Source organism: Pagrus pagrus (assembly GCF_965226575.1).
Source record: "Pagrus pagrus genome assembly, chromosome: 6".
Taxonomy (NCBI): domain Eukaryota; kingdom Metazoa; phylum Chordata; class Actinopteri; order Spariformes; family Sparidae; genus Pagrus; species Pagrus pagrus.
In genome coordinates this window covers 10,479,282-10,502,717 of record NC_140190.1, presented here as the reverse complement: position 1 = coordinate 10,502,717, position 23,436 = coordinate 10,479,282, and the positions used below count along the sequence as shown (strand labels likewise).

Below are 23,436 nucleotides of genomic sequence, written 5' to 3'. Positions count from 1 at the left end.
GATCATCCTCTTAGTCCAGAGAGGTTGATGTCATTACTGTAAGTCTGTTTTTCACCACAGCTGTACGGACCCATTAATCCTGATGAAAAACAACTGCCCCATGTCAAGTTTTGCTTGCTCTGGAGAGCCTCCGAATTTATTCGTCCTTACTCGAAATATAAGCAGCTTAGTTAGAAAAAAACACACGAGTTCAAAGACAAAAAACAGAAGTTCAAAATATTCCATATGCTGCCGCGGTGAACGGTCTCTGCTCTCCAGGAAGGAATCACTGAAAATGTTATTTTATCTGCCTACATACACAAGATGGAACTGGAACCCTGATATCATCGCTCCAGATTTACGCACTTTTCAGATCTTTCCTTTAAAAAAACTCATCACAACTCCACTACAAGTGAAGGTAGTGCATTCAAAAGGTTCGTCAGTAGAAGTGCAGAATTATTGAGTGAAGTGTATTTAAAGTATCAAAAGTAAAAGTTCTGCAAAATGTTGTGATTTAAAGGGAAAGTTCACCCCAAAATCTGAAAATACTTGTTTCCTCTCACATGTAGTGCTACGTATACATCTAGATTATTAGAAAACGATGAACAGATGATTCAGCTTTGCCACAAACTGAACAGACTGAATTTATTAATAGCCTGCCTCCTTGACTCCTCATGTCGCTTGCTTGCATCTCATGTGGAAGAGGCGAGGAGAGGAGTTGAGGAAAGGAGTCGAGGAGGTACACACTGAGAAATAAGAAGAGGGGCTCGACTCCCCTGAAAATATGTGTTGAGTTTCTCAAATGTATTTCTTTGCTGCTTTGCGCACAACAAACTGAGTTACATCTAGTTGCATTATATAAGAGACAAGGCAGAGTTTTGATTTTGAACTGTCCCTTTAAAGTGTTATATTTGTCATAAATGCATTATTGGATTAGTTGTTGTTACTGTTGCATTTATATGTGAGCAGGATTATGATGTCAAGGTGGAGCTAATTTAACTACCTTATATACCGTTGATTAGTTTTTCATAATTAATAAACTGGTCAGCTTTTTCAGTAACTACAGCTGTCAGATAAATGTAACAAATACAATATTTACCATAAAACAGAGGTACTGAAGTAAAGTACGAGTACCTCAAGTGCAGAACTTGAGTAAATGTATTCAGATACTTTCCAGGAACTTGATGTGACTCAGATCCTCTCTTCAACCAGTGAGATAAACACAACATGCTACTTTTGTCAAGAATTTTATTGTAAATTTATACAGTTCTTAAATTTAAAGTAAAACAATGACAACTTATGCCAAATATTCTTCAATAAATACATAAAGAGGATATTTTTGGCATGATAACTTATCTGATGTAAGAGAGAAGTTAGAAGGACCACACTGTCAGACGCATTAACACTGCTTCACCAGGTTGGAGTAAACTGCCTGTAGTTTATTTACACAGCACCATCTAGTGGTAACCATTGAAATGTGTTTCCCAGCCTCCCTGCACACGACAGAGTTTCAGTTGAGTTCAAATCAACTTCACAGGCTTCGTTATGCCTCGTCCCTGCATTGCAGGAACCTTCACATTGACTCCATGTACAACTCGAACTGACCAAGTGACATAAAGGCTTCTTGAAGTTTGTTTTTTTTTCATGGCAGAAGAAAAGAGCACGAGTGAGTTCAGAAGAATATAAAACAATGAAAGGCAGAGAGAAAAGTAAAGGACAGCGGGAGTTGGCCATGAGCAGAGCAACGGGAACAAAAAAAGTGCACAGGTGATGTGATGATAGGGTGGAGAGGTGGAGAGGTGGAGGATGAGTGTCATGGAGTGTCACAGGCTCTGGCAGCACTGCAGTTTGTTGCCCTTCTGCCCGTCAGTGGTCGGCGGGACACTGATGTCCACTACGTTGTTGCCCGGAGACTCGTCGTGTGCAGACCTGTCCGCTATCTGCTTCTGTGACACGATGCGGTAGATTTCTGCAGAGGGAAAATTCAAGAAAGAGGAACACAGTGAGGCTCTTGATTTGTTTTAACTTTTTATAAGTGGTCAGAAAATCAAAGATATGTGATTAGGGCCGTACCAAATAGAAGCTTCAAAGCTTAATTCATAATGCTGGCGTAAGATAATGACTGAATTTTAAATTTTTGGGTGAACTTAAACTTTATCGGGTTGGTCTAGCAGCAATTAAACGCTAGACCAACCATAAATTACATTTTTATAACCAAAATAACAAAAACTCCATCAACATGTCAGACATTTCAGTTTCCAATGAATCATGTTACTGCAGTTGAGGATTTTGTTAATTTAAAAATAATAATAGAGGCTTTGGTACAGCCCTACGTGCAACAATGAGACCTCCAGATCAGAACATCACATGAGACACTGTGCCAAGTCTTCATCTTCCTACCTGTTAAAATGCTCTTGAATGCCTCTTCTACATTTGTGGAGTCCAACGCTGAAGTCTCGATAAATGACAGAGTGTTCTTTTCTAATGTGGGAGGAAAAGAAAGACGCTTTAGTGTTTAAAAGACTATAAAGCTGGCTCGGCTTGCTTATTACCATGGTGTTTGGTGATTTACCTGCAAAGGCCCGAGCCTCATCAGTGGGCACAGCCCTGAGGTGGCGGAGGTCGCTCTTGTTTCCCACCAGCATGATGACGATGTTGTTGTCGGCGTGGTCCCTCAGCTCCTTCAGCCAGCGCTCGACGTTCTCGTATGTCAGGTGCTTGGCGATGTCGTAGACTAGGAGAGCTCCGACGGCACCCCGGTAATACCTGGTGACATCATAAACCAGACGAATACAATAACTATAATGTCTTTTTTCAAGCACAATATATATCAGTTTACACGCAAAGAAGATACTCACGCTGAGGTGATGGCTCTGTAGCGTTCCTGTCCAGCTGTGTCCCAGATTTGAGCCTTTATCGTCTTGCCGTCCACCTGGATGCTGCGGGTGGCGAACTCCACCCCGATGGTGCTCTTGCTCTCCAGGTTGAACTCATTTCTCGTGAAACGGGACAGCAGGTTACTCTTCCCCACTCCCGAGTCTCCGATAAGTACGACTGCAAAAGAATCAAAAACAGACAAACCTTGTAGCTGACTGTCACGGCCATGACGAAAGTGCTGACTTGTTTTCTTTCTACTCTCTGCACTGACAAAACCTTATCAGACTTTGCCCTGCTGGGAGTCATGCAGGAAGAAGCTGCCAGGACCTGCTCTCTGGGAAATCTGACTCAACGGTTTCTCAAGGCCTCTGTTCCTGTGTCTGTTGTTACGCGTCATCACTATCTCCAAACTGTCGTAATGGCCCGAGCGAACTCTTTAATCATTTAAAACCCTGCATCCAAACTCGTGACAGGTGATGTATCCTGCTTTCTCTTTTTTCTTATCTACGCCACTGCTTGGGAAGTTACAAAAAAAGCGGGTTCTTGGGCAATCGGACGGTTTGAAATCTCAACATGAGATCCCACACATCTGACCTGTGTTAGTTTGTAAGGCTCCATTGTGTGACTTGTGTTGTGACAGAGTGATTCAACATAACAACACATTAATAAGCAGAATCCCATTCAGAAAAATGCATTGTTATCACGAAACTGGTGTTAAAAGGAGCATGTGACCAGAGACTCATACTGGGATTATTCCCTGAGTCATCACAGACGGTGTCTGCTGGGGAATCACCTACAAATCAAAGCCTTACTACAGATTCCTCTTCATACTTCTCATAAAGGAGTGAGTGTCCTCCCTCAGGCGACAGGTTTGCACAGCTGAATGGGAAGTCCTCCACAAAGGCAACTCTTGTTTTCTTTTCCATTACATTTATCTTGATTTCATGAGGCAGTCTCAAGAAAACAGGTCAAAGTCTCATGCTAATGTTTGCACACGTATGTTTTACACTGTGGTTATGGATGATAACAACTTCTCTTCGATGCCAATAAAGCTGCATTAAAAAAAAAAAATTATTGCTAATAAACTTGTTAGCTCCACCCGTTGGACCAGCTGCTAGCTTGCAGGGCTAACTCACCACACGCCCTACTTTCTGTGAAGCCCATGTAGCAAAACATGAATATCCCTACATGACATGACATGAATAAAAAGGCGCAAATACATCTCAAGTCAAAGTTAAAGTGAGGTTACGTGGTGCGAAAACACGCCAACATGCGCTCAGGCTAAGATAACAGTGTGGCTAGCGACCGTTAGCTAGCTGCCACCACCAGCTGATACTAAACCAGCTAGCAGCCATGCTAACCTACGCTTTAGCCAGTTTTCCTCGCTAGGTAACGCCAAAACAAGGCGTTTCTCTTCCGCTTACCTTTGAACAAGAAGTCATATTCGTCGTCTCTGTTCCCCATTGTTTGAAGACAATCACCTTTCTGTGATTACGGTGATGGCAGACAGTAGTTTCCCTGCCCTAACCAGGGAGCTGTGCCAAGATGACAGGAGACGAGAGCAGAGCCGTGAGAGACTGGAGTTGCGTTCACGGCACTGCGTCACGTGATCTACCGGCGTGTAGCTCCTGGTACAGTAAAGTAATCAACATTACACCTGTTTTGTTTGCATAAATACCTTTAAAGTGATACACTAAGGCCTCACAGCCACAATTTATAAAACTGTATGATAAAAAAACACTGATTGTGCTTCTTCTTATTGGTCAGTTTGATCAGATTTGGCCACTGAAGATGAAAATAAAAATGTTTTTGCATCTTTTTCATTCATTTCATCATATTCTGGCCAAGGTCATCTCTTTCTAGATGTTTAAACATGATCTTTATCAGCTTTATAAACAATAGTAGCCTAATAGTGGCAACTAATCACCAATAAGTACTCAGATAGTGATTTATAGTTGTTTAACTTTTTTAGTTTTCAGAATAAACTTTCATGCTCAATGTTTAAACCAACCAAGACCAGAAACCTAAAACTATGAAGTTGTATAACCTGCAAAGTTTAAGTGGCAATAAATCTTATTTTCATAAAACTGAGCAAAGTCCCAGGAAAGAGCTGCAAGTGGACCTTGTGTTTGGATTTTATCGTCAAACTTTATTTCTATTGTTTTATAGTTAATTTGACAAATAAAAGTTGAGCATGTCGTGGCTCAGAGTCAGTAAAGTTAACCATTTATCTTTACATTTATATGGTACTGGGACAAACCTCAAGTTCCCTCTGTCCCCATAACAGGCACTTCAGGTGCCATAATACAACTCAGCAACACCATAATCTGCACCCTCTGCATAAATGTTGCATTAGACTGCAGTAGTTTTAGGATGAAACCTCATAACAGCCAGCAGAGGGAGCCACCAGCTCTTCCTCTTGATAGATATTTTTATTTTCAGGCCTCTGCTTGTTCACATTATAAGTGAGTCTGCACAGTGGTGGAGGAAGTCCTTTAGTAAGAACACCAAAAATACTGAAAAATACAAGTTAAGTCCTGTTTTAAGGTGTTACTTAAGTACTCAATGCAGGAAAATGCCCTCTGTGACTATTATACTACATAGACATTATAGTATTATGACTTGTGCATGATTTTACTGGTGTAGTTGGTTGAAGTGGAGCTTATTTGTACAGGACTTCAACTAATGATTATTGTCTTTATTGATTAATTGAGAGGGGTCTGCCTGCAAGCCTCCTATAGAGGGATTCACCTGCTGATATTTTTTAGATTAATCAGTCTATTTAGTCTACTTATGTACAGTACTTGAGTAAATGTACTTAGCATGCATTTGTTGCCCTAGAGCACAAAACCTGAAGGACAGGGGTCGCAGGTTGGGAAACTAACAAAGCACTGCACAAATCACAAAAGGGTCAGAACAAACTGGTGCCTTGGTGTCTAAAAGGTGGTGGTGGGAATAAAACCCAGAGTCACTGATCAGGGGGCGAAACAAAATGTATAGAAACTGGCCAAAAGAAAGAAATCTCAAACACACTCAACCAGATTTTCACCCAAACAGAAAATGCAGAGAGCCAACTGATGGTGTCGCCTCCCTGAAAACACACAACCACTGAGCAGGGGAACCCAGCAGCTTCTGATTACCTGTGACCTAGATCTGGAGAGATCCCTGTTGACATCAGGATCCTGGGGGAATCTCTGATCTGTCCCATAACACACTGTAGTTCATGTTGGAAGATAAATGTATGAAACACAGATCAGCAGCAGTGAACCATCTATAGATCCTCATTCCACATATGATCCAATGATTAACTTGTTACCAGCTCAGCGGCTTATCTGGATTATACCTGCACTGTTGAGCCGCAGGACAATAACAAGCAGTAGCCTTGTGTGGCTTCATACTTTTTACATTTGCTGCACTATTTGTTGATTTCTTTAATACTTTTGATAACAGCTATATAAGATGATAAAAATTGCCATTTTTTATTTAATTTTACATTTGTACAAATCCTAGGCTGTGTAGTGTTTTCAAAGCTTGTTTTGCCAGTTTTTGTTCACTTTAAACCTGTAAAATAATAATAATAATAATAATAATAATAATAATAATAATAAAACCATATAACATCACACAGTGTCGTGACTTTGAGAAGCCTTCAGGCGGGTGGTTTCCATCCTTGCGCCAACAGCAGAGAGTCTCACCTGTGGTTTTTCTTAGAAACACCCCGCCCACTCCTCATATCAACCAATCAGCGGCGAGGACGCAGCCGCCTGTCAGCGTCAACAGACAGGTGCTCTCTTCACGTCACTTCACTTCACAGGCGTGCTTTGGTGGGGCAAAGCAGCGTGCGCTCATATTTCCATGGGCTTTTTTACTCCACAGCTTCAGTGAAGTTTGTACCTGAGCTCTGATTTTTGAAACTTCACTCCTCGTGATGGCAAAGCGAGCCGCGCGACAGAGGAACCAGCTGCCAGCGTGTTACTATGAAGGATACCTGGAGAAGAGGTCGTTCAAAGACAAGGTAACTCATTGGAGAAGAGTGGAGACATTTTTTTGTTTTACTGTGCAAACACATTGCAGTGACTTTGTTGGTGAAATGGACAAAAAGCTTATTATTATGACTTTTATCTCTTCTACTTAAATTTTTATGTTTAGAAATAGAAAAACATCTTAAAATCTGAACCAGTTTTTAGAAATAATGTTTATAAAAGTAGATTTTGAGCATAAGATTAGGATGTTTTTGGGCTGTTTCTAACAGTAATTTAATTATTTTAATTTTCTTTTTTAATTAATTGATAAATCATTTGCTCTATAAAATGTCTGCACATCTTGAAATTGTGAAGCTGACATCTTCAAATTATTATTATTATTATTTTCTTTTACCAACACTGAAAAACCCCCAAAGATATTTAGTTTACTATCCTATAATAAAAGAGGAAAGTCCTCACATGTGAAAAACGACTTTAACGATGATCAGAATAGGTTTTTCTTCGTCTGATCGATTAATCGACTAGTTGTTCGAGCTGCTTATGTTTGAAATAGGTTGATGGCTGCTCTCTTTCTTTCTCTGAGGCATCTCGACAATGTGCAGTGACGTGTTGGATCTTCATGACACTGCTGTCAGCTTCAGTGTGTTTTACATGTCAGAGCGTTCAGCGCTGATTTGTGATGGTGTGCAGACGAGCTCTATTGTCTCCTAGTTGGCTGACCCTCATGATGAGGAACTACAATTACTCCACTGATTTTTCCTGCACTAACCTGTGCTTAATATTACAAAACCAGTGTGATGTTTATTACTTTATTAGTACTGTAAGACAGGGTAAGAGCTGTTTCTGTGGGTGGAGCAGCCCGTCTGTGATTAGATAGTTTCTTGTAAGCTGTGTAGACTTTGACCTTCCGCAATGCGTGCAAAGGCTCCAACTGGTCCGACTGCTTCTCGGCTCATTGTGCCATAAAGACTGGAGCTGACAGAAAACTAAAGACGCAAACTGGCACGGCCGGCTTTAAGGATAATAAATCCTGTGTGCTGTTCTGCCCAGCCCTCTCTGATAAGAGGCCATATACACTTTAATGAGAGCACATAAGATCAGGGGGAAACTTTTAAAGGAGCGCTGTGTAGTTCTGGAGAAGAAACATTAACGCGGTCACAATACAAAATCATAGATATTTATATTTCCATAACTGAATAAACAAGCTGTTTTCAGAGGAAAATGAGGTCCCCAGAACACTGTTTGAAGCTAGAAAGGTGGCAGGGTCCGCCACATATAACCAAAGTACTTGAAGGTCCCAAAACTACATAGTGCACCTTTAAAACTATCCCAGTCCTGGGTCACAGTTCACTACCTGGATCTCATACGTAAGTTGTTTCGAGTTCAGGTTCGACTAGTGACACACAGCGTTGCCGGTGGCTCTGACCTGACACAGACAATAATGAACGTAAAGTCCGATTCATACAAAACCTCAAAACTCAGAACCTTTTCGCCTACACGAAAAACTTAATCAATGACACATTAATATATTTCCCTTCAGGCCCAATTCCAACTAAATGTGATTAATTGTTTTCTATTGTGGCAACGAAGGCTTGACTCACTCGCTCAAGTCTGATCCAGGAATGTCACGCAGACAGACAGACTGCAGCTGCCCCATTTATTTCCTTGTTGTGTAATAAGTCTTCCTTTTTCCTTCCTTTTATGTGTTTGTTTAACACAATTAGACATCTGTTTTTGAATTCCCTCTTCACATCTGCAATTTCACCTGCTTGGTATGCTGTTTTTTACTCAGCACGCCTCTGTATGTTTGTGTTTGTGCAGACGTCGCGGAAAATGTGGACGTGCCTGTGTGGAAACACTCTGTTCTTCTTCAATGAAAAGAGAGACATGGATGTAAGTAATCGCACAGATTCGGGTGAATGTAAGAGACGGATTTAAATGTTTTTAATGAAAATTGTTCCTCATTGTGTGCGTGTGTTTCATCAGTACATGGAGAAACTGGATCTGAGTGAATTGATCTCAATAACGGACGACAGCAGCCAGGATCGTAACTTAGATGCAGCCAGATTCAACCTGCAGATGAAGGACGGAAATATCAAATTCACTGTGAGGGGGAAAAAACTGCAAATATGTTGAACAGTATCTTTTTTTTCAGAGTAATTCCTCATTCTTAACGTTTTTCTCTCCTCCGTTGCACCTGAAGGTCCCTAGTGCCGAGGCTCGTGAGCTGTGGAAGGGCTTCATCTACTCTGTGACTGAGGTCTGTGTCGTTGAAGAGCCTTGTTCTCTTTACCGTCAGTGTTTTAAATGATGTACCTTTAAGAGACTGATGTATGTAACATCAGGCCAGATGTAGATGATTACATCCGTCATTTGCACGGATCATTTAAAACAGGAACTTTGTCTCCCTGCAGCTGTCGGTCCCATCCTCCCTCAACCTTCTGCCAGGTCAGATCCACATGCTGAAAGAGGCCGTCGACAGAGAACAAGAAAGACTAAAAACCATCCCTCCACCTGCTGCCACCAACTTCAGCCCTTACCTCAGCCTCGTAGCAGATATGCCAGCGTGAGTACACTCATGCTCAAGTGAAATATTGGGGGGAATTCTTACTTATAGGGCTGACAGCATGAAAATGTGATCTTTCCTACATGCTCTCGGTTTCCTGTCCTCCTATATTCTGCAAACACAGAATAAGACAGGACAAAACAGGCATTATTTATCTTTATCTTGAAGCATACCGAAATGGCAAAATTCCCAACCCTGCCTAAAGGCAACAGACACCTGCATCTGAGTCATGCATTGTTGCACCGGCCTGCAGCAGCTTAGAAAGTGTTTACAAGTGCTGTCCAGGCAAAACTATGTGTCTTCATATTTGGCATTCAGAAGGATTAAAATGCTCAAAAAAACACCTAGAACCCCATTGAATTGTTTTAAAAAATGCAGCATTATGAAGCTTAAATCCAGACTGATTTGTGGTATCAGAACCAAAAAGCGTGTTCAGCTCAGTACAGTAGCTGTCTTGAATCTCAAACAAGACTTTTCGAGGGTTTCACGCTCCTTGTCCTCACATGCTCTACATACACGTATACAAACTCGACATGTGAGATCTGGACGCATCACTTTTTTTAATAAGCTCTTCTGGTGTCCTGCAGTTGTTACTACAACAGGACCCGTCAGGAGGCAGAGCTGCTGCTCGAGAGAGAGGCCAAGAAAGGAAACCTGCTGCTGCGGCCCGCAGGTGGTGGAAACAACTTCGCTGTCACCACCAGACAGGACCTTGATGGGTAAACGCACACACACTCCAACACTTCACGACCGACTCATCTATCTTTGCTGATGTGATATTTTTCTCGGATCATTTATAATGTGTTTATTTGTGTTCTGACCGCCTCTCTCTCTCTCCATCAGCCCGATTTTCAAACACTACCGCGTGACTCGCAAACACAACGGGGGCTTCAACATCGACGTCGACATCCCTGTGAGTATTGAAAAGCCTTTACTTCAGGTACTTCTGACTCCTCAGTGAGATGGAAACAGTTTCACTTGATAGCTTTAATTGTTTGTTGATCTCATGAGAGACAAGATGAGCACATGACCTCCTGGAAAAGCAGAGAGCAATTACCGGTAAACAGAAGTGGCAGTAAAAATGTCACATTAGCTCAGTCGCAGTCATATGTCTTCTGCACTTGTCTTCTGTGCACGTGTTGGATATTTTTGTGTTTTTTTTAAAGTTGTCTCAAAAAACACAACCTGTTTTATTTCCTGGATGTGTTTTATTGGCTTTAAGTTGTTAAATGAAGATGTTCTCCGTGCAGGTCCCCTGTGCCACGCTACATGATGTGGTCAACTACCTGGTGGAGAAAACTGACGGAGTTTTGATTCCTCTCATCATCGAGGAGCAATATGAGAAAAACATCTGTACGTGCAAAAAAAACAAAGACATTTGTGTCTTACGTCCTCGTTCACTCTGCTTATTTTCCTCTTCCTGCCTTTCGTTTGCTCTCTCGCTTCTTATCTAAATAAGGTCACCTTTCTAGCTGCGTCATTATTATTCCATTGACCAAGCATGTGCTTTTACCAAAAGGTTCACATGATTAATTCAAGCTCTGGCTCTTTTTTTTCAGCTTTCATTCGCTCTGATAATGAAAATGGAGAGAAGAGCGTTCAGCAGGCCCAGTCGAGCCTTGTCCCACCAGCTCTCCCCCCAAAACCAGGTACTGTGTCTATGAATAGAAAAACACACAAACATGAACACAAACATCTCGTGCAAGTATTTGCCCGCCCTGTTTTCTGTCGTCACGGTATGTCGTGTCAGGTATTTAGGAATTCCGCCCCTACAGAGATATTTTATCTCGGGGCATTTCCAGAGAGCAGTGACATGGAAAATGACTTTTACTTGTGTTTTTTTACATCATAAAGCAAAACCACTTTTACTACTTGAATACTACTACTTTAAAAGCAATATATCTTAAATGGTGAGTAAGCATATCAATCAAACCATTGTGGCAACACTGAAGTTTTTGCATTATGACTCCAGTCACCCACACCCGCCAATCACTCATGGTTTGCTTGTTTTCGAGCCTTTGTGCAGCAGGTAAAAAAATTCCTCCGCCGAGTTATGATTTACTTTGGACTTTGTAACTCAAGCAAATGTTTACAAGACTACGTAAGAGTCTCCAGCAGAGGTTCACAGCCTTTTTTTAAGCGCTCGACCCCTTAAAATGACAAAATGCCTGCCTGCGATCGCTCTTCACAGGTTACATTTGTGTGCTACTTGTGAATAGTAACTTTTTCCCATGTTTTACTATGAAAGCTCAGAGAGGATTATTAAAACCATAATGCAAACTTAAAATGAAATTGTTCCACGTGTGTATGAGTTATTTAAGTAAAAAGCAATTTGCATGATCATTTTGACTTGCTCGTACGGGCTTTCTAAGGCTATGTTAAAATGGAAAAGCTGTTCGACATCCGGAGAGCTGCTCTCTTTTACTGAATAATTATCAACAAGTCAAATTATCTTGTAATTCGCTTAAAACAAAACAAAAAAGATTACAGCAAAATCTGACAAAATGAAATATCACATACTGTAGCAGATTTATATTTTTACACTTTTATTATCTTTGTAAGTTTCCAGTGACCCGTCATGATTGTATCACAAACCACTGGTCTGGCTAAAAATCTCCTTTGCCTCTATTCCTTCGGCCGTAGCTTCATGTTTACGTGATTTCTCGCGAGAGTACTGGGACAGTAGTTGTTGTTCACATTAAATAATATGGCATAGGTTGTATACAAACCCTTTAATTATTATAATTACATGTTTTGTTGCAGTGGCCCCAAGAGTGCCGACTCCTGAACCAGTGCCAGTATCGTTTGAAGAAGAAGAAGAAGCCATTTATCTGAACGACAAAGGTGAGTTTACCTCTTCTGGCAGCGGCCCCATCAGTCAGCTCATCTATCATTCCTGCCTGCTGCTTATCTGTGTCGCAAACATAAACTGGTGTGACTTCATTTTTTCCACTGCGACTGCGAACTAGAGTTGTTCCATTGACACGCAGGTCCCTCCGTCTCATCTGTCAATCTCAGAGACTCACCGTGTGTGAGTATTTACCTTCTATAACCCTAAATCACTGTGCTTTTGATCGTCCACAGAACTGGAGACAGACACTCCAAAGAAAGCAATGATGCCTCCCACTCCCGCCCCTCGCAAGTGGACCTCGTCTGTATCACCCCCCTCCACTACCTCCTCAACAAACAGGACGAGATCCAACACAGAGGACGTGAGACAAAGTAAGTCCGCGCTGCTTCACTGTGCCATCTTTTTATGTTCTGCTGTCTTTAGATAATATCTAAACTTATTGTCTGATATGCTCCAGTTCCTCTCGCAGCACTGTCTGAGCTGAAAATGAAGTTGGAACAAAAGGCGAAGTGTGTAGAGTGACCTCTGCTGGTCGGAGCCTCTCAAACTATCTGTGACTTCTGTTTCCTGCGAGATGAGCCAAACACACGGGAGCAGAGACCAGCTGCTTCCACACAGACGGCCTCTTCCTCGCCTGCGCCGTGGCTCTGCTCCTCCTCCTCGTCAGCTGGCTGTCAGCAGTGAAGCCTCTCTGAAGATTAACACTGTATTGATTCCCCCTTCTTAAGACACTCATTAGCAAATGAATCGACTGTAATGAGGGGTGTACCCGTCACATTATCTTCACCGTTTATCTTGTACGTTTTGCACATTTACCATTGACAATGGTGTAGATTTGCCTGATTGGATTGACTATATCAGTGTTGTTTTGTCCACTTGTATATATTTTTTTATGTAGCCAAGATGGCTATATCTGTTCTGCCTTAGAGGCATGTCTTTTATATACAGTACCCACTTGAGTTGGCTTGTAGTAACTATACCTATTGTATGTGAATGTATTGTATATACTTATTCAATGAAGTAAAACTCTTGCTTTTGTCACATCGCATCAGATACATGTGAGCAAGCAGTCTTGTATGTGCCATGCTACAACAACAGTCTATTAATCGATTAGTTGATCAGAAGAATATTCATCCCAAACTATTTTGATAATCAAAAATGTCAAACATTAGCCTGTTCTAGCTTCTTAAATGTGAGAATTTGCTGCTTTTCTTTGTCATTTATGATAATAAATGAAGAATCTTTTGACATTTTATAAACTAGTTGCAGCCCTACATGCAACAATTATTAATCAATTATTTTATAGGAGACGTATTATGCTAATTTTCAGGTTCATAATTATTTTGGGTTACTACTAGAATAGGGTGACTTGCTTTAATGCTCAAAAAACACATCAGTTTTCTCAAACAGTCCAGTGCTGCAGCACTGTGTTCGCCCTCTGTCTGAAACGCTTTGTTTTAGCTCCTGTCTCTTTAAGGGCCCACCCTCTCGAATAGTCTGCTCTGATTGGTCAGCTCACACACGCCTGAGCCAGCACTGCTGTCTCCAGTTGTGTCTGTCATGGTTGCAGCTACCAGTTAGCTTAATTTGTACTGTGAATATTGTTTTACATTATGCATTTGTGATCTTTTACATGCACATGAACCTATATAAAGCACCGAAGGAAAGAAAAAAAACAAAAAAGCATAATAGGTCTCCTTTAATAATGTTCTGTACCTGCTCTTTATCCTCTTTTTACACAACTGATGTTTATTTCTTTTTGCTGTGTCTCATTCTTATTTGAAGCAGAAATCCAAGAACAAAGTGCTCTCACTCCTTTATTACCTCAACGACTGATACATTATAGTGGAAAAATTAAACTATTTACAATAAATCGTGACATTTTGTCAGCATGTGAAATAAAGTCAACATAATTCTCAGCTTGACGCTTCTTTAAAGCATTGCAGGCTACAGTTATTCAGGAGATGCATACAGAAGGAGCAACGTGGCAAAGCAAGACTGTGTAACGTATGACATGAACGCAACTCAGAGGTCGGGGCGGTGCACAAAGGACTTCATTACATCAGCTTCCAGAGTTTGATCGCTTGTGTTTCTCATCCAGGTGGAGCCTGAACCTGGCTAACTCTCATAATACAATTAGTTAGCTGAGGCTACTTGCTAGCTATTTGTTATGTTTGGACTACACAGTCCACTACTCGTAAATGGGATTCATCTTCAGCAAATAAAGTGGTTATTATCAGGATTAGACACATACACACTGTACATACAAGCATTAGGATGCAGTCAGGTGAACATACAGTCATTTCCAAAATCCTGAAGCCATATCTGATGACTCCTCTACAGTACGTGGAGTTACACTGATTAACACTCCCCTTGGACTATCTGTGCAGCCTGGCCGTCAGAGCAGACACTGACTCTAATTTTAAAAACTAATGCAACCTCAGCAGGAGGTGACAGGACCCAGTTTCTTGCACGCAAATTGTGGGACCTGATAACAAAAGAGTGAAATGTAGTAAACACTGTTGAGTGTGCACGCCTTGGCAAGAAACAAATACAACATTCCTATATGTGTTGATCATTCTGCTCGATCTATTGCTTGCTGGCAAAATTTAATAATCCTGATTAAGTATTAAACTAGATTCTACTCAGTAGCGTTACTGTCTAAGAGCAGGCTGTTATTTGGGTTACATACAGTAGGTTGGTTGATGGATAGAGGCAGATTCAGTGGGTTATACTGGCACTGACACAAGTTACCTCGACACTGACACGATACGTTGTTTAAACTTGATAAAGAGAGGCCATTTCTTGCTGTGAGATATCAGCGTGTTGGTGCAGAGCACCAGATTTGGCTGATCAGTTTGGAAATGAGGAGGAAGGCACAGGGAGAGAGCAGACAGGACAGGCCTGCAGCTGGCTGCTTTGACAGTACTACTGAAAGTTTTGGTGAAGGAGAGGAAATGAAGGGCAGCGGCCAGCGCTAAACCATTGCTCTAGCAGCAGTGGGACAGTGCTAAATGAATGTGTCGAGAGAGGGAAAACTAGCAGGACTACAGCTAACATGTCCCGAGCAATCACAACAGCCAGAGTCATACATCTGAAGAGTTCTGTCACTGACAGCCTGGATGACTCACTCGTTCCCACATCTATTTTTTGGTCGTCATGCAACACAAACACCGTATGTGGGACAGGCTGAACCATCATCTTCCAGTGATGTAACTCTTCCATGATATGGCTTGGACCGCAGCCAGGGCAGAGGTGATGTTCTGCAGCGGTGACTGTGGTCGAGGAGCAATGGGAGGCGTCCAGCAGCCGGCTGAGTGGAGGGGTCTAGGTGAGGCTGGCGTTGGAGCTGCTGGTGCCGCTGTTCTTCCTCTGGCCGCTCTGCACAATACTGGGAACCTGCAGGCCCGTCACGACTGAGAAAGTGCCGTTCCACACCTGCAGGGGGCGCCACATCAACAAGCAGATTAAAAACTAAAATGCTTGGAGATAACAGATATATTTAAAAGGTTTTTCATGAAATGTTTCTCACCATGAAAGCTGGTATGACTGGCTGCTGGAACTTGGTTTTGAAGGTGTGCATCAGCTGTTTAGTTTTGGAGTTGTAGAAAGACAGAACACCTGAGGGGGAACACACTGAATCAGCAAATATTGTATATATTTCTGTCACCATGCCACCCTCTTGCCATCTCATGAATATTTCTCTAGATCCGTCCCTGGTCTCAGCACTAAGAACTGTTAAAAAGGACTATTTCACACACACTCGTGAAAGAGATAATTGCTAATGTGTGAACTTAATGTTTGCAAAATATTTTAAGATCAGTTCTTATTTTGTTGGGGGGAGAAGTTCTCAACATTTGACTCTGTGTCCATCGTACCTTCGTCATAGTTGACGTAGACCCCTATACTGTTTGGGATGGGACAGTCCAGTGTCCGAGCCTTGTTGTTGTGCTTGGCTGTGAGGCTCTGCTGCAGCCAGTTGTTCAGGTGGATGCACCAAGACGCGCTGCTTTTCCCCAGCTGGTCGAATCGGCCGAGGCTCCGCAGTGCGATGCCCACAGCGAAGGCTTTGCTCTCCTTGTCGAACTTCACCTCCCAGTACTGCTGGCCAGCGTCAATCATGGTGTCAGCTGTCACGAGACATAACCCCAGCTGATAAATACCTGGTGTTCACGTATCAGTGCAAGTTTTAGTGTGTTGTTTCCTGGTTGAGATGTTTGTCAGTACTTCACTGGAACGAAACCTCAGATCTGTGAAAGTTATCTGTGTTGGCTGTTTCAGAGGAGAGTCTTCCAATAAAAGTTGGAATGAGAAATAGAGACAGCTGGCAAGGAAATGTCTGTAAACCAGCTTTGATGCAAAGAACTGCCACGTTTCAACTTTTTCAGCGTGACATTTATCTTGGATGATCAGCTGTTTTTTTATACTAACTAGCTTACCTGAGCAGCTAATGCCTCGTGCAGTCAGGCCAGCTAGGCTAATGAGCTAGCCTTCAAACTCAGTTCAAAGTATTATATTTTTTTTTTCTTCGAGAACAGCTCAGATTCAAATAAATGTTGGCTACAGTTATAACTCTAGTGTGTTTTGCTTTACTGCTAGAAATGTAGAAATACATGTGTCGTGCTTTTTGTGCATATTCTTACCCAGAACTGTGTAGGACTCTGCTGTGAATCTGTCTCTGCCGGGCCGGGCTGTCGGTGCTCTCTTAGGGGACATCAGGGCTGATCTGATAAGAGACAGATGGTGGGCAAAGATCCATATTGTTGAGATTCAATAATCGAGGTTTAAAGACACTGCAAGTTTACATCCGTACAAACCTGGCTGGAGAGTGCATCGGGGAGTTGGTTCGGTTCTTTTCCTTGCGCATTTCCTGTATCTTTCCTCCACTGCTGTCCCACTCCACACTCAGGTCCTCCACCTTCAGGTTCTGGTGGGACGAAGCAGCGTCCAGCTTGAAGGTGAAAGCTTCAAATAGAAAATGAGGCAGACTTTATTATTATTATTATTATTATTAAATATCATTATACAGCAGACTTTTCCTGTCTTGTCTATCTTCTAAAGCTAGTTTGTTTCCAGTATCCTCACCGTGTGTTTCTAGTGTAACCGGCTCAGAGAACTCTCCTGCCACGGCCTTGTTACACGCTCTCACTCTGAACGTCATGTAGCGGGTGTCGAAGCGCAGACCTGAGAATAAAAAAAACACAAGGAGGATCCTTTATGAGTCATCAAAGTACAGACAACAAACGTCTCCTCGCAGTCTTCCTCCTACCTGTGAGTGTGTGTTCCATCTCTTTTATCCCCTCCAACACCATCCAGGGGTAGTCCTCTCTGATGCGCGGCGGGCCCTCGTGATTTGTGCGTCGATGCTCTAGTATGTAGTGGTCTATTTTGCTGTCGGGCTCCGGTAGGGTCCAAACTATGCTCACCGTGTTATCGCAGACCTGGCACTCTGACACCTGGATCTCAGGAGTGGCGGGAACTGGAGAGAAGAGAAGAAGAAGGAAAAATCATCTTCCTCTGCACTTGTTAGCAAACATTTTAAGTATTGTGTAATGTATTCAATAACAAGACAATTTTCAAGGGAAAACACGGACACATGGGTCACATGGGAATAATTTTAAAGCTGCATCATTTGATGTTTTTAAATGTTTGCCTCTAGGGGGCAGAATAACCCCAAAATAAAAACTACAGCCTAGTATGAACCTCTTGCTGAAGTCATTTTTGTGTCCACCTGACCAATATTCACTCTACCTTTAGCTCTGTTTTGGTCTCCAGAGGTTAACATCTGGCTGTTTAGTTGCTAATAGTTCAACTTTCTTCACCAGCTAGTCACTAAATTATGTCCGTTTTGCTGTTTGGTGCTAAACAGGTGTTGTACAGTGGCTTTTTTTTGCTGCAAACGGCTGCTAGCAACAAGACGAGCCCTTCAGAAGAAACGTGGGCTGTAAAACCACACCAAGAGGTTAAGAAGCCTCACGCAGCTGCAGATTCGGCTGATACTGGTTTTGTCGATGAGAAACGACCCCCTTCACATTACATAAAGTCATCCGTCTCATTGATATAGAAAACACCGGTAAGTGGAGCTGAGTGAAGCCAATGCAGCAGGCGGCTTGTTTGTTTGAGCCATTGTTCTTCTGTGGTTTGACTTTCTGAAGTATGGTTCGACACAAAGGAACGGAGATTTTGCATAACCGAGACAAAAGTTAACACCTGTGTGTGGTTACTACTCATTTGTCAACACAACACAACAATTTTTACTTTTGACTCTTTGCAAATATCGAGATGTATAGATCAGATATACTTTATCAGTTTGAGATAAGAAAGAGATTTTCTTTTTTCATAAATGCATTTTGTATTTTGCAGTATGATTCATGATCACTGATGATGATTGGATCAATTAGGCATCACAATTTTCACTCTTTCAGAAAAGACTATTAAAATCATGATGATGTGACATTTGTTGGGGTCTGTACTGAACAAACATGTCGTCTTACATCTGGAGAACAAGAACAAGGCATCTCTGCAGCGCTACAATACTTCATTATAATGCTGTTCTGTCACATTTTACCTTTATCAAACAACTGTAGCTGCTGTGATTTATCCATATCGCGATTCGGATAATATTAATTCAGTATTCAATATTAACTTAGATAATACATAATTAATTCTGCAGCCCTCGTGGAGCAGACCTCTGTTTACAACTTACTATACATACTATATCAGGTAACCCTCCCTGGGAGGCTCATGTGAGTTATTTAGTTCTTGTTCTGTTGTTCATTTTGTGCTGTGATGTGAAGACTGAATTTCTCCTGTTGACAAGGGATAAGCAGTCCTCTTCACAGATATTGTACACAGTGACGTTAAGCTCTTTGAGATATCGTTGTTCGTTTAAAAAAGGAAAAAGGAAGCATGTTTTGGTGGAGGATCCTGTTCTCTGCGTTATAAATATTTTAAATGAAAAGTGATGCAGACCTGGGAGAAACTTGAGGCTCTGCAACATCCCCCTCTCCTGGCTGAAATCCACCATCAAGTGACTCATATTGTCACTGGCTTTAGCCTTGAGGGAGAGGCGAAAGGCTGGAGCCATTGTCACGCTGCGGACAAAGAGAAGAGACACACACACAAACAAAAACACACACACACACGGAGTGGAAACAAGCGTGGACCATTATTCAACTGGAACAGAGGCAAACGAATAAAGAAACAGGTGATTCTACCGCTGCTCACTAAGAGAAGGCCACTAACTAGACTTCTGCTACTAACACTGACTCATCACCCTGATCTACATTCAAAAAGCGGAGCTAGAGAGGGAGCAACCAGGGAGGGGCTGACACAGGATGGTACAGACCGGAGAAGACAGTGGGAAACACAGAGACAAAAGGCTCTCGAGTGGAAAGTTTTCCAAAGTGCTTATTGTCTACGAAATGGGTGGTGGCTAGATAGTTTGAATGCATGCATGCTACATTATGAGATGGCTCAGTGGTTACTATGACAAAAGGGAAGCAATGGATGGCTGAGTACTATACCTATCCTTAATGTCTTTGGCCGCCTGGAGGAGAAGCAGAGAGGGAAAGGAAAAGGAGAGATACGGAGCGAAGAGAAAACTGAGTTGTAGCCCATCATGTCGTCATTTAACACAAAACGTGGCTGGTGGCTGTGTTAAAATCACTGGTAGTATGACACCACGAGAAGGACAGATTAAAATCATATGCATATGGACACTGAAATTCACCATCAGTCATTAAAACATGAAGTTATAAACAGAGAACAGTGCAGCAGCATGACGTCAGCAGATAAGTGGGGTCAGTTACCTGGTTGAAACCATCCGTCTGAGAGGAGCACATCGTCTGATTGGCCAGCTCCAGCAGCTCCTCTGAACTCTCCAGGGCTTTGGAGCAGGCGCTCAGCTGACTCTGAGAAAAATACAGAACCCACAGTCAAACACGAGTCACGTCTGCCAACTTTAACACGTTCGTCTTTCGTTATAATGAGGCTACTGTGTTCCCTGCAGGAGCTGCGGAGAGGGCTGCATCATTTGAGAGTCACAGTTTGGTCCTGAGGCTGCACAGTTTTAAATGCATATAACAAAAGACCAAGACGAAGAGCTTTGAGAAGTACGCAGTCTAAGGTATTTTGACCTTGGAGCTTTATATAACGTCATATTTGAGTGCATGTGCAAACTGGAGTGATTGCTGTAAAAAAACTTGTGATGGACCTTTAAGAGCAAAGATACCAAATCTTAAAACACTGAATTTTTGAAATTGTATTTGACAAAAAAATAAATTAATACAGAATCAAAAGGTCTTTTACAAACTTCTACATTGTAAGATGGGGTTAAACATCCAACACATTACTTTGATAGTTAAAAATCCCTCTAGCATGTGAATCCTTTCTCCTTTTGTTGCCTAAATAATTTGATTTTATTGTGATTTTTCTAAATCTTTCAAATGTGTGCTCAATCTATTAGGCTACTACATTTCCTTCTTTTAGGAAACGTCTAGTTTTAGTTTGATTTTGTTCAAATGCCCTAAATGTAAATGTAAATGTAAATGTAAGCTCAAAGCAAAGTTGATGACATCTGAAGTTTTGTCTACAGAGCCAGGTTCTGAGAACATCTTCAGTTTTCAGTCAGACACTAAAAGGTCAAGATGTCTGGGTTATGTTAATGTTGATGACTTCAAAGCAAAAACACATCATTCATTTGGTGATCAAGACATGACAAGAAACTATAAGAACAGAGAGAATGTGAGAAAATCTATTAAGACAGCAGCAGATACCTGCAGCTCATACGTGCGGCTGGCTCTCTCCTGTTTGATGCGCGTCAACATGCTTTCCTTCATCTCGTCCAGAGCGGAGTGGAGGGAGGTGAACTCAGACTCCAGGTCGCCCTGGACTCTGTTGGAGTTCGCCTGGTGCCACAACAGAAAGATGAGTGAACACAGGAACTGACAGAGGAAAAACTCCCGGATTAAACTGTAGCTCATCCATGTCGGTGTTTGTACCTCTAAGTTGTCGAGGCTCTGCTTGAGAGTGCAGACGAAGTTGGAAATCTCCTCATTCTTCAACGCCAGCGTGTGGGTGATCTTACGCAGTGACTCCTAAAGAAACAGACAAAAACTTAATGTGGTATTTTCAACATTTTCTCATGCAAAACACTAAATCGGATCCTTTTCAGCAAACACTATACATGTGATTATTCTGCAGTGCTGCGATGAATGCTTTTTTTTAGAGCCCGACCTTTGCTGGATGTTTTATAACATAAACATACATTTTTTTTCTGCAATAATCCCTCAAATGAGGTTAGTGGACACTACATATAATGAGGATGCATATGGTGCGTAATGCAATTACATCAGTGCACTGGAACAGAAAACTACACTGGGAATTCAATGAGCAGAAATTACCACAAGCATCTTTTTCTGTGTTATGCTCTGTAAAAAAAAAAGGCCAATATCAGCCTATAACATTGGACAACTGATATATAGGTCAGGCTTCTGTAAACTGTAGATTTTCTTGATTAGTCGACTAGATGTTAGGTGGTGAAAAACCCAAGATGACGTCCTCAAATGTCTTGATTTTGTGCACAACCCGAAGATATTCAGTTTACTGTCACAGAGGAGGAAAGAAACCTGAAAGTATTCACATTTAAGAGGCTGGAATCAAAACATTTGGGGACGCCTTTTCTTTTAAAAAAATGACTCAAACCAATTAGTCGATTATCAGAATAGTTTGCAATTAATTTAATCGTTGCAGCTCTTAATATTCTTCATTAAAAGCTGTAGCACAGAGGTCTGAATGAGTGCAGGTCAAACACACCTCCAGCTCTTTTCTCTGCCTCCTCTCTGGTTGTTCATCAGTGTCTATGTGCAAAGGCCACATGGAGCTTTGAGCTCCTTTTTAAAAAAAAAAACAAACAAACATGATTAAACATTAGTTGTGCAGATTGGACCTGGCCTCAGTGCACAGGGGGGGAGGGAGGCAGGGAGGGAGGACACTTCACGGGCGGAAGGATGCGCATTCATAATTTAATAATGCGGCTTCACAACCGCTGAACAGCCGACTTAAAAGGGACCGGACACACACTGGGTCGATTATTACACGGATCACAGCTTTGATACGTCACCACCCCGGTTATATTGTGTCTCAAGCTGGCCATCCCACAGTGAACAAGCCCATTCATACTGAAGGACTAATGTTTGTTGATGCGAGAGGAGCTGCTGCGCCAAGGCCCCCCTGTCCCCGACCACAGAGCCGATACATCCACAACCAAGTCACCGCTGGTTTGAGCCGGATAAAGCCCACGTTCAACCGGACAAAACAGCGATGAAGACATGAACCGTGTCTGTGAAAAACGAGCCCGCACCGCATCCACAAACTCCCCAGCTTCGCGGCTCGTCCCCCTCCTTCCTTTGTACACTACGCCCTGAAACGGCTTCCCCCCATCAGGGACACCTGTTCACCGGCTCCGGCTCACCTTCTGGTCCCCCATGTCGCCGCTCCGATGCTCCGGCGCCACTCGAGCCGCAAACACCGCCCGTATTAGTCCTCCGTCCCCCGGGTTTTTGGTTTATTAGCACGGCGGAGCTGGTACTGATGCTGCCGGAGTGCGACGCATCCTCGTACGGACACCAACCACCAACGCCTTCGGGCCGTAGTGCGGACTGCGCATGCGGCAGAGGAGGATTCTGGGTACTGATGTTTCTGTTGTGTGGGTGAGTAATGCTGCCTTCAGGGACAGTGGGGGAGCAGAACAGGCGAATTCAATGTTGTGCTTCCAATGTAGTTATTTTCCTGACAATATTCAGAACAAAAATATGAATATTTAGATATTAACGCTGTAAAATAACGGCATGAAATGTAACTGAAGAGTCAGTTTATGTGTAAATTAAATTAAATTAAACATATATGGTGTTTGGCTGAAGGGTGAAGAGGGTGTCTGTAGTTAGACCAGTCTGAGGTGGCTTATCATTCAGAATAGCTGCTGTAACACCACCAACACATTATATTAAGAGGATTATTGCATTATAAGAAGATTAAAGACTATGTGTGTGAGTCACAATGGATTAAACAAGACGTCGAGTTAAAGCAAAGGCAGATATTACAAATGAACTGTATACAGAAACATATTTTGAAGGTTTATTTTAAAACCTCAAATTGACATTATGTTACCACTAAAAATG

General features: G+C 42.1%; 3 protein-coding genes across 4 annotated transcripts; 1 reads left to right on the top strand and 2 right to left on the bottom strand.

Moving 5' to 3' along the window:
- Positions 1 to 1,210: 1,210 nt before the first annotated feature.
- LOC311257993 (ras-related protein Rab-11B-like) lies at positions 1,211 to 4,455 on the bottom strand. Of its 2 annotated transcripts, none has more exons than XM_084354014.1 (5): positions 4,281 to 4,455; positions 2,838 to 3,033; positions 2,552 to 2,745; positions 2,380 to 2,460; positions 1,211 to 1,948 (listed from the first exon to the last, which is right to left on the bottom strand). In XM_084354014.1, exons 1-5 carry the CDS (start codon positions 4,318 to 4,320, stop codon positions 1,803 to 1,805), a joined length of 657 nt encoding a protein of 218 aa, XP_084210140.1. In that variant the 5' UTR covers positions 4,321 to 4,455; the 3' UTR covers positions 1,211 to 1,802. The 2 variants fall into 2 exon arrangements, with proteins under 2 accessions (XP_084210140.1, XP_084210141.1); XM_084354015.1 differs by lacking the exon at positions 4,281 to 4,455 and adding an exon at positions 3,688 to 3,794.
- Positions 4,456 to 6,681: 2,226 nt separating this feature from the next.
- Positions 6,682 to 13,977, top strand: LOC311258040 (signal-transducing adaptor protein 1-like). The gene is made up of 12 exons (XM_084354088.1): positions 6,682 to 6,871; positions 8,661 to 8,732; positions 8,826 to 8,945; positions 9,043 to 9,099; positions 9,254 to 9,405; positions 9,993 to 10,124; positions 10,249 to 10,318; positions 10,656 to 10,758; positions 10,965 to 11,054; positions 12,169 to 12,249; positions 12,490 to 12,627; positions 12,714 to 13,977. The coding sequence occupies exons 1-12, from the start codon at positions 6,785 to 6,787 to the stop codon at positions 12,776 to 12,778; spliced, it is 1,167 nt and encodes a 388-aa protein (XP_084210214.1). The 5' UTR covers positions 6,682 to 6,784; the 3' UTR covers positions 12,779 to 13,977.
- Positions 13,978 to 14,060: 83 nt separating this feature from the next.
- On the bottom strand, positions 14,061 to 22,907 carry fsd1 (fibronectin type III and SPRY domain containing 1). The gene is made up of 13 exons (XM_084354087.1): positions 22,731 to 22,907; positions 21,259 to 21,354; positions 21,034 to 21,165; positions 20,068 to 20,169; positions 19,783 to 19,805; positions 19,229 to 19,350; positions 17,526 to 17,735; positions 17,342 to 17,440; positions 17,074 to 17,221; positions 16,900 to 16,982; positions 16,135 to 16,386; positions 15,789 to 15,877; positions 14,061 to 15,694 (listed from the first exon to the last, which is right to left on the bottom strand). Exons 1-13 carry the CDS (start codon positions 22,743 to 22,745, stop codon positions 15,584 to 15,586), a joined length of 1,482 nt encoding a protein of 493 aa, XP_084210213.1. The 5' UTR covers positions 22,746 to 22,907; the 3' UTR covers positions 14,061 to 15,583.
- Positions 22,908 to 23,436: the final 529 nt, after the last annotated feature.

What these genes read in the sequence shown, in the direction of transcription:
- LOC311257993 (XM_084354014.1), bottom strand. Translation starts at nt 4,320, where the DNA reads ATGGGGAACAGAGACGACGAATATGACTTCTTGTTCAAAG. An exon ending in ATATGACTTCTTGTTCAAAG is followed by an intron (nt 3,034 to 4,280) that starts GTAAGCGGAAGA and finishes ATTCTTTTGCAG; the next exon opens with TCGTACTTATCGGAGACTCG. An exon ending in TACAGAGCCATCACCTCAGC is followed by an intron (nt 2,746 to 2,837) that starts GTGAGTATCTTC and finishes TGATGTCACCAG; the next exon opens with GTATTACCGGGGTGCCGTCG.
- fsd1 (XM_084354087.1), bottom strand. An exon ending in GCCGCACGTATGAGCTGCAG is followed by an intron (nt 20,170 to 21,033) that starts GTATCTGCTGCT and finishes TATTTTTCTCAG; the next exon opens with AGTCAGCTGAGCGCCTGCTC. An exon ending in CTACGTCAACTATGACGAAG is followed by an intron (nt 15,878 to 16,134) that starts GTACGATGGACA and finishes GTTCCCCCTCAG; the next exon opens with GTGTTCTGTCTTTCTACAAC.
- LOC311258040 (XM_084354088.1), top strand. Translation starts at nt 6,785, where the DNA reads ATGGCAAAGCGAGCCGCGCGACAGAGGAACCAGCTGCCAGCGTGTTAC. An exon ending in ACGGAAATATCAAATTCACT is followed by an intron (nt 8,946 to 9,042) that starts GTGAGGGGGAAA and finishes TTGCACCTGAAG; the next exon opens with GTCCCTAGTGCCGAGGCTCG. An exon ending in CTCGTAGCAGATATGCCAGC is followed by an intron (nt 9,406 to 9,992) that starts GTGAGTACACTC and finishes GGTGTCCTGCAG; the next exon opens with TTGTTACTACAACAGGACCC.